This window comes from Cetorhinus maximus, chromosome 21, assembly GCF_964194155.1.
Source record: "Cetorhinus maximus chromosome 21, sCetMax3.hap1.1, whole genome shotgun sequence".
In the NCBI taxonomy this organism is placed as follows: Eukaryota; Metazoa; Chordata; class Chondrichthyes; order Lamniformes; family Cetorhinidae; genus Cetorhinus; species Cetorhinus maximus.
In genome coordinates, this window is record NC_135899.1 from 21253700 (window position 1) to 21268055 (window position 14356).

Genomic DNA, 14356 nt, shown 5'->3' on the forward strand with positions numbered 1-14356 from the left:
TGACCTTATCCGAGCAAGAGATGCGGAGGATACATCTGAGACAGTTCAGTCTTTTCTCCTGCCTAGTATGTGTTGTCCAGGACTCAGTGCTGGGAGACAGCCTCTGAGATGTCTTCTTTTTTCCTCAACTGAAGATTTCCTCCACCGCTGTGGACAGTCCTTGACCGTGTCCACCATATTTCCCGCACTTGTGCTCTCACCCCTTCTCCTCCCTCCCAGAACCACGAGGAGGTTACCTTGTCCTCACCTTCTCCCTGTCATGACACCGGATCACAGCTCGAATTACTTAGGAACATATTGACCTTTTTGAGTCACGGAAGCGTAAAACAGCCAGTGGGAGGCACCGAAGTGTGTAAAGAATAGAGCTGCAATGTGCATCCTCCTTCCATGCAGCTTTTTCATCAGGGAGCAGAATATGTTCGGACCAGTCTCTGTCTTTCCACCCAGGATACTTATCATTTGGTTGCTCCTGACGCTTTTAAACGACCCACGAGGTGAGTATGTTTTAGATCACGGGGGAACCCAAAATAAACGTCGAGCAATCGACACAGCGGAGAGAGGGCATAATACCGCGGATGCTGGAAATTTGAAATTGGAACAAAAACAAAAAATGCTGAGAAAACTCAGCAGGTCTAATAGCACCTGTGGAGAGAAAAACAGAGTTAACGTTTCATCTGAAGAAGAGTCATACGGACTCGAAACGTTAACTCTGCCCTTCTATCCACCGACGTTTGGAAATGCTTGGAGTACAATGCCTTTGTCAATTTAAATGGATAATTTATTTCTCCATCTTTCCTGTCCCTTCCAGTGTTTCGGGGATGCTGTGTATTTGCAACCTTTTTCTGTTTTTGATTATCAACAGTTACAGATTATTCTCTTTGTTCCCATCCCTGCGCCCAAGGGTGTTACCATTTTGTAAGACTTGAACGCTCAGGTTATGCTCTGCGGGCACAACGGGTGTTCAAACAGAAAGGTTACCTCTCAAGTGCTGGTTTAGGATTGACAGATCATTCAAAGGGGCCAAGGGTCTGTAACATATAGCGGGGTAAAGCAGCACAGGAGAACAATATATCCAGTCCCGTTCAAATGGGCAGAAGCCCTCGCTGGAAGAAATATGCAAACAGCAAAATTAACTGAGCTGGAACAGGATGCAAACCAGGTCACTTCCTCGGTAAAACAATGTTTATGGAAAGCAGCAGCAGTTAAAGCTGGCGCGTCAATAAAAGGGGATTTTCGTTTGGTAATAGGTGCACTGTGTTTAATCTTTTCTTTTTGGTAATCAGTTTACAGTTTGAAAGTCCCGTGTTTCGGAATTAAGGGTATTTTGGCTTATCACCAGTGTAGAACAGGTTCGAAATGGAAATTGGAGAATATATTTATTCGTGTGATGTGAACATTGGTGATGGTGCCAGCATTTATTGCTCACCCCATTCCCTTGAAATTGTGCCGCTGAGTGAACAGCTGCAGTACTTTTCAATACAGCAGTTAAGACCCAGCTGAGTAGCTTGCTAGGCCCCTTAAGAGGGCAATCATTGGATCTGGAGTCACATGTAGGCCAGACTGGGGAAGGCTGGAAAATTTCCTTCCCCGAAAATCATTAGTGAACCAAATGGTCTTTTACAACGATCCAGTAGTTGTATGCTCTGCGTTATTCATACTATTGCTTGCAGTTCAATTTAATTAACTGAAATTAAATTCTCCGGCTGCTGTAGTGGATTTTAACTCATTTCTGATCATTAGGCTCAATACAGAAGGTTCAAAGGAGAAGTGAAAAAACGTATATGGTGCAAAGAGAGATTATGAGAAGAGACTGGCAGTTAACATATATAGAATCCAGTCCTCTATAGGCATATAAATAGTAAAATGGTGATGAGGAGTGGGGCCAATTAGGGACCAAAAAGTGAATTCATGCACAAAGCCATGGGGCATGATTGAGGTGCTTGAGTACTTTGCATCTGTTTTTACCAAGGAAGAAGTTACTGCCCAAGACAACGAAAGGAGGTAGTTGAGACTGGATGAGCTAAAAATTGTCAAAGAGGAGGTATTAGATTAACTGATTGTACATAGTTGGTAAGTCACTAGGGCCAGATCAGATGCATCTAAGGCTGAGGGAAGTAAGGGTGGAAATGTCATTGGTGGTGCCAGATGGTCGGAGAATTGCAAATGTTGTACGCTTGCTTAATAAAGGGAGTAAGGATAAGCCCAGTAATTTCAGGCCAGTTTAACCTCAGTAATGATGAAGCTTTTCAAAACAACAATTCGGGACAATATTAAGTCATCTAGACAAATGTGGATTACTTAAAGCCAGATTGTGTTTAGTAATGCCAAATCATGTTTAACTAACTTGCTTGACTTAACATTGAGGGCTGATGAGGCAAATGTGGTTGTTGTGGTGTATATGAACTTCCAGGTTGGAAAACTGTAACTAGAGGAGAGCCACAGGGATTAACTATTTACAATCTATATTAATGACTCAGATGATGGGACCAAGTGTATTTGAGCCAAATTTTCTGACAACACAAAGATAGGAAAATAAGTTGTGAGGAGGCTACAAAGAGTCGGCAAAGAGATATATTTAGTTTGGTCGAGTAGGCAAAAAATTGGCAAATGGAGCATAATGTGGGAAAATTAGGTTGTCCAATTTGGCAGGAAGAATAGAAAAGCCAAATATTATTTGAATTGAGAGAGACTGCAGAATGCTGAAGTACAGAGGCATCTAGGTGTCCTTGTACATGAATCACAAAAATATAGCATGTAGGTACAACAATTAATTAGGAAGGCATATGGAATATTGGTCTTTATTGCAAGGGGAATGGGGTATAAAATAAGGGAAGTCCTGTTTCACCTTTACACACCATTGCTGTGACTGCATACAGTTTTTGCCTCCTTATTTAAGTATGCGTATACTTGCATTGGAAGCAGTTCGAAGAAGGTTCATGAGGTCGTGTCCTGCAATGAAGGAGTTGTTTAATGAAGAAAGGTTGAGCAGTATGGGTCTATACTCATTGGAGTTTAGAAGAATGAAAGGCGATCTTATTGAAATATACAGCGGGCTATTAAGCGGGCTTAACAGGGTAACTGCTGCAAGCATGTTTCCCCTCATGGAAGAAGAGAGGATTAAGAGGCGCAATTTAAAAGTAAGGGGTCTCCCATTGAAGATGGAGATGAGGGGGAATTTTTTTTCTCAGTGGATTATTAATTTTCGGAATTCTCTTCTCCAGAGGACAGTGGAGCCTGGGTCACTGTCTATCTCAGCCTTGAATATATTCAGATTTTTGATCTGGGAGATGAGTGATTTGGGGTTGGGGGGGTGGCGGTGTGATCAGCAGGAAATTGGAGCTGGCTTTAATCCAATTAAGACACACACAAACACACACATAGGCACATACCCTACTAGAATTCCAATTTAAAAATAATTTCCAATAACATTATAGACATTAATATTTCTTCATGATACCATATAAAACACTAGTTTGTCCTCAGCTGGACTATTGTGACTGGTTCTGAGGACCATGCTTTTTCAATGATGTACAGGCATTAGAGAGGGTGCAGAAAGGACTTACAAGAATGGCTTCGGGAATGAGGAACTTCAGTTAAATGGATAATTGGAGAATCTGGAATCTGAATTGGAGAATCGCCTTGGAGAAGCAAAAATTGAGGGGATATTTGATCGAGCTGTTTAAAATCATGAGGCAGTGGCACAGAGTAGCTAGGCAGAAACTGTTCCCTTTGATGAAAGGATCCAGCACCAGAGGACACCGATTTAAGGTGATTGGCAAACGAAGTAATAGCGACATGCTGTAAAACGTTTTAATGCAGAGAGTGGTTAGCGTCTGGAATGCACTGTCTGATGGTGTGGTGAAGATAGAGTCATACAAGGCCTTCAGAGGAGAATTGGGATAATTATATGGAGAAACAAATTGCAGTGCTAAAGAGAAAAAGTGCGGTGAATTGCTGTTGTAGAGAGCTGGCATGGACATGATGGCTGAATGGGGTCCTTCTGTGCTGTAGCCATTCTATGTTTCTATGATTAGTTCATGTCTGTGGATTAAAAGTTAGTAATCTAACCAGTCTGCCACCATACCAATATAATGGATCTGTTATTGCTTGTATTACACCATTATTCACAATTAAAATTACTGTCAATGTATTTTTTAATTCATTGTCGCCCTTCTGTAGTAAAACTGTAGTAAACTGATACAAGCTTCCATCATATCAGCGCCTTTTGTTCTTCTCTGCTGTCTGTGATTTTTCATGGTACAGCACAGACTGCTCATTTCAAGCTCAGAATATAGCCCAGAAATTACGAACATATTTTATTGCTTTGTAAATATTTGTATCATTCATGACTGGATACAGGATGTTTAACATAGTGTGTGACAGTGGGGCAGGTACAATTAAACAAGTCTTGATTAAGTTTGGAGTTCGACGAAGAATTATATGGAATCTTTTTTCCAGGGGATTTGATGAGTTGTGATACACTGCACCAGGATTGTGAAAGAAGTGTATTTGATGGAGATTTTCTCCCACTCTGTGCTTTTTAACATCATAGACTAAGCAAGCTATACAGGGGAAAGGGACCAACCATGGTCAAATTGGTTTGAATAATTTTGAGTTGATGGGGCCTTGCTACTAGATTTCTGATTCCCTCATTTTCTATTGGAACGCTATGGCCATGGAAGAGTTTGGATGTTGGACTGTGAAAATGGAAATGGGGCTTAAATAAGGGTGTAAATATCCATTCATTCATTCAACGATATAGAAGGAGTGCAGTGACACAGGCTTAGGGCTTGTATAGCTAAATTTCATCCCAGGCAATGCCTTTACCAATTGAGCCATCAGGCTGGCTGATGATATATCCTCTGTCATCCAACCTGCGTCCTTAGCGTGGCTTCATCTTGTGGCCTTTCATAAAATACATTTCATTACCTGACTTGGATCCTTGTTGAAATGTGATAGTATTTTCAAAAGTATGATAGCAGGTCCTGGCTCTCCACATTACTCACTGTTAAGCCATTAGAATTATTCTGTTCCTAATTTTTAATGTAGTCCCATTATATATGTTACATTGATCCATTATACTAGAGATGGCCACGGACTGCTCTCAAATTGGACAAGTTTCTTTTTTAAAGTTCTTTCCAAGGACGTGGGCGACACTGGCTAGACCAGCATTTATTGCCCATCCCCAATTTCCCTTGAGAAGGTGGTGGGGAGATGCCTTCTTGAGTCACTGCAGTCCATATGGTGTATGTACACCCACATTGCTGTTAGGAAGGGAGTTCCAGGATTTTGACCCAGCGATTGTGGAAATGCAAATAGAATAAATTGCTTTTGCTCCTCATTACAGCACACACTATGGGGTTGGTTATCTCAGTTGACTAGATGTCTTAGAGTGTGGTGCAGAGTAACACCAACAGCATGGGTTCAATCACTGTATGGTAGAGGTAATTCTTGGATGCTGTCTCATTTCCTTTCCCCATAGGTGTGAGTCATGATTATGAGCTCTCAGACAGAGGGGATCCTACATGATGATGAAAACACATACAGATGTCCAATTTTGTGGATGGAAGCAGTTAAATCATCTCCATCACTGCCTCCTTAGTGGTTTGAAGCATTTTATGACAGCTGCTCTTGCATTCCATTTAGATGAATCTCTGCCATGGTTGGACCAAGGCTGGAATAAATTCTGCAGCTGAGTGGTCAGAGTGGGAGTCAAATTGAGCATTGATGAGCAAACTGAGCATTGGGCTGAGCTGAAAAAAGAGACATGTCGAAGCTTTTTATCTTGCACTCATCAGAACATTTGCAAGATTACTAAATGTAAAGGGAACAAGTTATATTTGTTGAGAAGTGCGTGCTGATTGGTTTTCAAGTGGACTCTGGTAGAGGCGTTGCCAGGGAGAATGCACCGGTTAACTGATGACTGACAGTTAACTGCCAAGCATTGTTTAAGTTCAAAGCGGCTTGACTCTGGTCAAGGCATTGCCCTTGGAGAATGAACCAGAAAATAGCTGTCACCGATTTTGTTCAGTTGAAACAGGTGCAATGTGTGTGTACATGTTCTTTCTGTCTGTAAAGAACCCTGTGTATTAACAAATGTAGCTTCCAGCATGCATAAGTGCAGCACACCGCGAGCTTGAATAATAATCTTAAATTGGTTGTTGGTGTAATTCTTAGAACACTCAGGACTGTTTAACAAATGTCCAATCACAGAATCACATCTAATGTTAGACACTATGTTTTGTGTTTTGCAAGCACAGGCTGGTTGAGTACTGTCAGTACCTTGCCTGTTGCAAACAGCTGAAGGGATGTGTTGTTTAATATGATCTGCAGCTTTTGGGACATATGGCCTACACACCTAGTAACACACCTGCACTGAAATTCATATATCACACTACTCATTTGTGCAATAGGCAGAATGTCTGAGCATTGACAATGGTTCTGATGGTTCTGATTGTTACCGAAGGAAGAATATATTTGTCTTGGAGAGGGTGAAATGAAGGTTCACTATGTCCGTTGCTACACGAGTTCCCAACATGAATATACCCATTCAGTCACGTTTACAGACCAGGAAGATCATGCATAGATTTTTCTGTGCATTGCTGGTGGAGAAGCCTTTCTCCCAGAGGCTATTGAGCAGATAGATAGCCACTGGCTACTTTCACCAGGTGAAAGACACTAATGCCTTATATTCTTTGCTATGACATTGTCTTGGCAGCCTAAGAATATAAGTAATAGATACAAGAGTAGACCTTTTCCTGCTCCACCCATTCAATAAGATCATGGATGAACTACTGTATCAACTCACTTTCCTACCCTAGCCCCACATCCCTTGATTATTGTAGTGGCCAGAATTCCATTGAATTTTGTCTTATATGTACTCATGGACTGAGCATTCACAGCACCATGGGGGAGAAAATTCCAAAGATTCACAGCTCTCTGAATGAAGAAATATCTCCTCATTTCAGTCCTAAATATATAGTCAGCCCGTATCTTGAGACTAGACTGATAGTTCAGTCCAGCAGGAGATTACACCCTCAGTATCCACCCTGTTTAAGAATTTTATATGTTTCAATAAGATTGTCATTGTTCTAAGTTCCAGAGAACATGAGCCTATTCTACTCAACATCTCCTCATAGGACAACTCTTTTTAATTCTAAGGATCACTCTACTGAATCTTCAACCAAAGCAAGTATATTCTTCCTTAATTAATAGCCACAATCATAACCGATGCTCAGTTTGCTCGAAGGTGTGACCTCTACTGCCTAGTAGGACAAGGGTTCCAGGCACATGGGGACACCATCACCACAAAGTTCCCATCCAATTCACACATCATTTTGATGTCGAAATATATTCATTGTTGCTGGGTTAAAATCCTGGAACTCCCTACTCAATAGCACTCTGAGAGTACTACACCACGTGAACTGCAGCGGTTGAAAAAGGCAGTTCACCTGCATGTGAGACTGTTGCTCCTTAATTGCAGTTTTTTTTTGAAGAATGGGTTCCTGAAGTGTGGGTACAGAGACCATTCAGTTGAGCACAATTGTTTCTTCATTCTTGGTCGAGGAACAGCACACACTCTCACTTTATCTCTTCCACTCTCAAATCCTCAATCTCTTTGTTGCTCAAAACTGCACCTGCTGAAAATACTTCTGACCAATATTCCTTCCAATTTCTCTTTGCTCTGCATGGCCTGCTTGATGCACTGCACCGTGCCTCGAAGATTGCAGCGCATTTGTGCATGCACTCATCTTAAAGGAACAATGCTTATGAGTCACTAGCTACTTTCTCGTGAGTGGATGTTGTTGGGCTGTTGTTTACAATGGTAAGATACCAGGGTAGTGTTGGTTACAATGTGGCAGGGACAGAGGTGTTGTTGGAACATGGGGGAGGGGGGGTGGGTGGTGTCTGAGACAATTAGCAGTTTTAACCTCTTCACCCTCAAGTTGTGAAATGATTCTAAGTGATATCCTAATGAATTACAGTAGTTATATTTTATGAAGTATGAGTAAGATTCAGTAGTATGAAACTGCAGCAGCATTACCATTATGCCTGGGGCAGATCACCACGTGACTACACCCAATGGCAATGCCCAAGGTCATGTCAGTCAATGTGCCATGTACATCTGTGGTCCCGCCACCAACCCATCCTTCCATGAGGGTTCATCTGTGCCATGGTCCCAAACCTCCTCTGGCCAAACACTTTTACAACGTAAAGGCTCTGAGATCCCCTTTCTTACACTCTTGCTATGCTGCAAAGCCTATGGAGACTAATTTAACCCGAAACTGATTTGAGCTCAATTACAAAAGATGTCGCATACCAATCTGTACGCCCAGGCCAGGCCAGTGTTTCATATCCTAAATGTCATCTACGTTTTTCCTACTCTCAGATCGTTATTATTAGGTGTTGTTTCAATGCTAGTGAATGGTCAAGGCAAGAAAAATATTGTGATCTTGGTACTCAGGTGCCTTGATTAAGATTCAAGGTACTATTGTTTTCTCTGCCCTATCTTGGTCTCTGAAATTATACTAAGGCGTGTTTATCAATTAGTTCTCACACAGCAGCCTGTTTTCATGCACTGATTAAATTTTTGCTGAAGTTTACCTTTTTACAATTTGGTTCCTTTTGAACATTTGGGGTTAATGAAAGCCCACATCACAGTTTCCCATCAAGCCATCTCTCAACCACATTTCCCAGGGCATGTTACAATCAGAAATGAAAATGTGGTTCAGTATAAGATTCAGTACAAGTGTCATCACATCACTGCTACTGGAAGCTTGAATATACAATATTCTGGAAGCCCTTTCAAAAGAGAGAGAGTATGAAGTCACATACAATAAAATTAAATAATTGTACAGTCGGTCGTAGTATTTAAGTTGTTTTTTCTGTTAAATTAGCAAGAAAACCCAATGCAGGGATTTCCCAGTATTCTTAAAATGTGTCACAGAGTCAGAGAGGTCTACAGCACAGAAAAAAGCCCTTCGGCCCATCGAGTCTGTGCCAGTCAAACAAGTACCTAACTATTCTAATCCCATTTCCCAGCACTAGGCCCATAGCCTTGTATGCCATTGCATCGCAAGTGCACATCCAAATACTTCTTAAATGTTATGAGGGTTTCTACCTCTACCACCCTTTCAGGCAGCGAGTTCCAGATTCCCACCACCCTCTGGGTGAAAACATTCTTCCTCACATCCCCTCTAAGCCTTCTGCCCCTTACCTTAAATCTATGCCCCTGGTTATTGATCCCTCCACCAAGGGGAAATGTTCCTTCCTGCCTACTCTATCATATTAGGGTGACTACTCATAATTTTATACACCTCAATCATGTCCCCCCTCAATCTCCTCTGCTCCAGGGAAAATAACCCCAGTCTATCCAATCTTTCCTCATAACTAAAACTCTCCAGCCCAGGCAACATGCTGGTAAATTTCCTCCGTACTCTCTCTATGTAATCACATCCTTCCAATAATGCGGATTCCAGAACTGCACACAATACTCTAGCTGTGGCCTAACCAGCATTTTATACAGTTCCAGCATAACCTCCCTGCTCTTATATTCTATGCCTCGGCTAATAAAGGCAAGTATCCCATATGCCTCTTAAGCACCTTATCGACCTGACCCGCTACCTTAAGGGACCGGTGGACATGCACACCTCTGATCCTCGGTACTTCCCAGGGTCCTACCATTTATCATATATTCCTGTGCCTTGTTTGTCCTGCCCCAGTGCATCACTTCACACTTATCCGGATTAAATTCCATTTGCCACTGATCAGCCCATCTGACCAGCCCATACAGTCCCCCTATAATCTAAGGCTATCCTCCTCACTATATACCACCCTACCAATTTTCGTGTCATCCGCGATCAACCCTCCTACATTCAGGTCTAAATCATTTATATATACCACAAACAGCAAGGGACCCAACACCGATCCCTGTGGAACCCCACTGGAAACAGGCATCCAGTCACAAAACCACCCCTCGACCATCACCCTCTGCTTCCTGCCACTCAGCCAATTCTGGATCCAATTTGCCAAATTGCCTTGGATCCCATGGGCTCTTACCTTCATTATCAGTCTCCCATGTGGGACCTTATCAAAAGCCTTGCTGAAGTCCAATTAGACTATGTCAAATGCATTGCCCTCATCTACACACCTGGTCATCGCTTCGGAAAATTCAATTAAATTGGTCAAACATGACCTCCACTTAACAAAACCATGCTGACTGTGCTTGATTAATCACTGCCTTGCCAAGTGTAGATTAATTCTGTCCCCCAGAATTGCTTCCAATATTTTCCCCACCACTGAGGTTAGACTGACTGGCCTGTAGTTCCCTGGTTTATCCCTTCATCCCTTCTTGAATAACAGTACCACAAAGTATTCATTTAGAACCCTATCTACATCTTCCAGCTCCCCACACAAATTACCACTATGGTCCTTAATGGGCCCTACTTTTTCCCTAGTTATCCTCTTACTCTTAATGTACTTGTAAAATAACTTTGGATTTTCTGTTATTTTACCTGCCAATGTTTCTTCATGCCTCCTTTTTGCTCTCCTAATTTCATTTTTAAGTTCTCCCCTACACATTCTATACTCCTCTAGGGCTTCTGCTGTTTTGAGCCCTCGGTATCTGCCATAAGCCTCCATTTTTCTCTTTATCCAATCCTGTATATCTCTCGACATCCAGGGTTCCCTGGGTTTGTTGGTCCCACCCTTTATCCTTACTGTAATATGTTGGCCCTATACTCTCCCTATTTCCTTCTTGAATGAGACCCACTGCTCTGACGCAGATTTACCTAAAAGGAGCTGCTCCCAGTCCACTCTGGCCAAATCATATCTGATCTAATTAAAATCAGCCTTCCCCCAATTTAGAACTCTGATTTCTGGCCCATCCTTGTCCTTTTCCATAACAACCTTGAATCTAACGGAGTTATGATCACTATCTGCAAATAGTGCAGATACCACTTGCCCGGTTTCATTCCTTAAATTTAAGTCCGGGGCCGCCCCATCTCTTGTTGGACCTTCTACATACTGGCTTAAAAAACTCTCCTGGATGCATTTTAAGAATTCCGCTCCCTCTAAACCTATCACACTATGACTAACCCAGTTAATGTTGGGGAAGTTGAAATCCCCCACTATTAGTACCCTATTATTTCTACACTTCTCTGAAATTTGCCTACATATCTGCTCTTCTATTTCTATCTGACTACTTGGAGGCCTATAGTACACACCCAGCAATGTGATTGCTCCTTTTTTGTTTTTCAGTTCTACCCATATGGCTTCATTTGAGGAGCTTCTAAGATGTCATCCCTCCTTACTGCTGTAATTGATTCCTTAATCAATATTGCAATACCCTCTCTTTTACCTCCTTCCCTGTCTCACCTGAAGACCCTATATCCTGGAATATTGAGCTGCCAATCCCGCCCCTCTCTCAACCATGTCTCTGTGACAGCAATGACATCATACTTCCATGTGCTAATTTGTGCCCTCAACTCATCTGCCTTATTCGTCAGGCTCCTTGCATTAAAATAAATACCATCCAACCGTGCCAAACTCCCTTGTGCCTTAACTGACCTTTAATTTCTATGCCTTCCAGACTCACTTGCTCTCCCTTCTAATTCTGGCTGTGCGTCTCCCCCTGCTGAATCTCCTCTCAGGATCCCATCCCCCTGCCAGCTTAGTTTAAACCCTCCCTGACAGCACTAGCAAACCTTCCCACAAGGAAGTTAGTCCCATTCTGGTTCAGGTGCAACCCGTCCGCCTTGTACAGGTCCCATTGCCCCCAGAAATGGTCCCAATGTCCCAGAAATCTAAAGCCCTCCCTCCTGCACCATCTCTTCAGCCATGCATTCACCTGGACTAACCTCCTATTTCTATACTCACTAGCACATTGCACCGCAAATAATCCAGAGATTACTACCTTTGAGGTCCTGTTTTTGATTCTGTTTCCTAGCTCCCTAAATTCTGCTTGCAGGACCTCATCCCTCTTTCTACCTATTTCATTCGTACCAATATGTACAACGATCTCTGTCTGTTTGCCCTCTCTCTTTAGGATGCCCTGCAGCCATTCAGTGACATCCTTGACCCTGGCACCAGGGAGGCAACATACCATCCTGGAGTCACATCTATGGCCGCAGAAATGCCTGTCTGTTCCCCATACTATTGAGTCTCCTACCCACTCTTCCCCTTTTATTCCTTCCCCCCCCCACCCCGGTGCAATTGAGCCACTCACACTGCCATGAGTGTGGCTGCACTCCCCAGAGGAACCGTCACTCTCACCGTTTTACAACACAGAAAAACGGTTCTCGAGCGAGGTACACCCTGGGGATTTCCTGACACCTTTCTTATGACTGATGGTCACCCATTCCCTCTCTGTCTGCGGTTCCGTAAGCTGTGGGGCGACCATGTCTAAAAATGTGCTATCCACAAAACTCTCAGCCTCGCGGATGTACCTCAGTGCCTCCAGCTGCCGCTCAAGCTCCGAAACTCAGAGCTCAAGTAGCTGCAGCTGGTGGCACTTCCTGCACACGTGGTCGGTCAGAGCGCAAGGAACATTGTGGAAGCATTTGGTGGGGGCTGTAATTGCTACTAGCCCACATCTTTCAAGGAACCCTGTAAAATGAAACAAAGAACAGTTTATCCAGCTGTAAATAAAGAGACACTTGCCTTGCTAGAAATAGCAACTGATTATAAAGCTACACTGCCCATCAAACACCCTCGGGGCAGGTACAGTATGGGTTAGAAAGAGAGCAAAGCTCCCTCTACACTGTCCCACAATGAACTCTGACGAACTAGTTCCCTGACCCCTTAATAGTTTTACTAACTGCAAGGATAGAGTTGGCCAATTGAGCCTCCTTCACCTTGTCCCACAGTTCTTGTGGAAGAAAGGGCTGAGCTCTGACTGACAACTTCACCTAGCCTCCTGCCCCCACTGCCAGGATCTGGAGGGGGCTAACTTTCAACTGGAATGCTCATTTTAGGCATGTGTGCTGTGCCTGTACGTTCAGCTTAAGTCTCAAACCAATGTTGTTGTTTGGTCTCGTCTAAATATTTTGGGTGGGATGATTGGGTTTAGTGAAAACACACAGGTAGCTCACCATCAAGACCAGAAAGTCTGATGGCTCCTCCAAATCAAATGTTAAGCACTGAAGTGCGGTGTGGGGTGCTGAAAACCACGCAAGCAAAAAATAAATTAATAAAATCATTATTATGGCTGTTTTTTGAGTGTCCTCTCGTGATCCCTTTATAGAAAGTCATTTAGGCTGCTAAATGCCTGATACCAATGCGTGGACTGCTGTTGAACCAGAATGCCAATTGGCATTAGAAAACAGTATTGGGTCCTGATATGAGAACTGAACTCTAATAAGGCTCTCGCTGTGTCAGGTGGAAGCACCTGTTGCCCCTATTGCGAGGCCTACCTGAACAAAATACACCTTGGGTGGTTCTTGGGCAGTCATTTATTTTCCAGCAGCTGTTGAGCATTAATCCCCTTCAAAGAGTTTGAAACAGAAGGGATCTGCCCTGAAGAAGAAGGCCAAGTCCAGATGTGCCATCAAACAGGGACCAGCCACTGGCTTGATCTTGAGAAGCTTATATTGGAAAGCATTATTGAAAACTATTGGAATGGTTACATTGTCACCAGAAATGAAATACAGTTATACACACTTAAGTGGGCCAAATCAAACACCGAGTCCGGAAAAGATTTCAGAGCAACAGCTAGTTGGTGTAGCCACTTTATGGAACAGAACAGTCTAGTGTTGCTGCAAAAGGCCAAGATTGCTCAGAGATCACCAAAAGACCTCGATGCCAAAATTACCAGTTTCCAGTGATTCTTCAGAAGCACAAGTATTCATTGTTCACATCAGCAACATGGATGAAGCTCCCATGAATTTCCATATGTCCAGCAACCGAACTATGAAGTGGAAGGGTTCAAATGGCTCTAGTGAAAAGAACAGGACGTGAGAAGACAAGGTTCACAGTGGTTCTAGCCTACATGATTGAGAGAACAAAATTAAAACCTGTGGTAATTTTCAAATGTACAATCATGCTGAACAGCAAATTCCCTGCAGGCGTTTTTGTGCATGTCTACCATGACAACAGTTGGATGGATGAGCATGGAGTGAAGTTATGGATCGATAATGTGTGGAATAGCTGTCCCAGTGGCCTACATAAAGACTGCAGTGGGACATGTTCAGATCTTATATAACCGATGACATCAAGAGGTGCCTGTGAAGAAATGACACTCATACTGCAGTTAGACCCCCAACCACCACCCCCAAACCCCAACTCCAATATAATGTCTGTAGTTCAACCTTTGGGTGTGTGCCTCAACAAACCATTCAAGGACCATGTTTGCACTGAA

General features: G+C 42.9%; 1 protein-coding gene across 2 annotated transcripts in view; it reads left to right on the top strand.

The window, feature by feature from the left end:
• Positions 1-337: 337 nt before the first annotated feature.
• The window catches only part of LOC144695742 (SLAM family member 9-like), a 40482-nt gene continuing 26463 nt past the window's right edge, over positions 338-14356 (top strand). For both annotated transcript variants that reach the window (XM_078566714.1, XM_078566713.1), the window contains exon 1: positions 338-494. In XM_078566714.1, coding sequence (XP_078422840.1) covers positions 371-494 — 124 coding nt within the window. In that variant the 5' untranslated portion in view covers positions 338-370. The remainder of the gene's footprint in view (positions 495-14356) is intronic.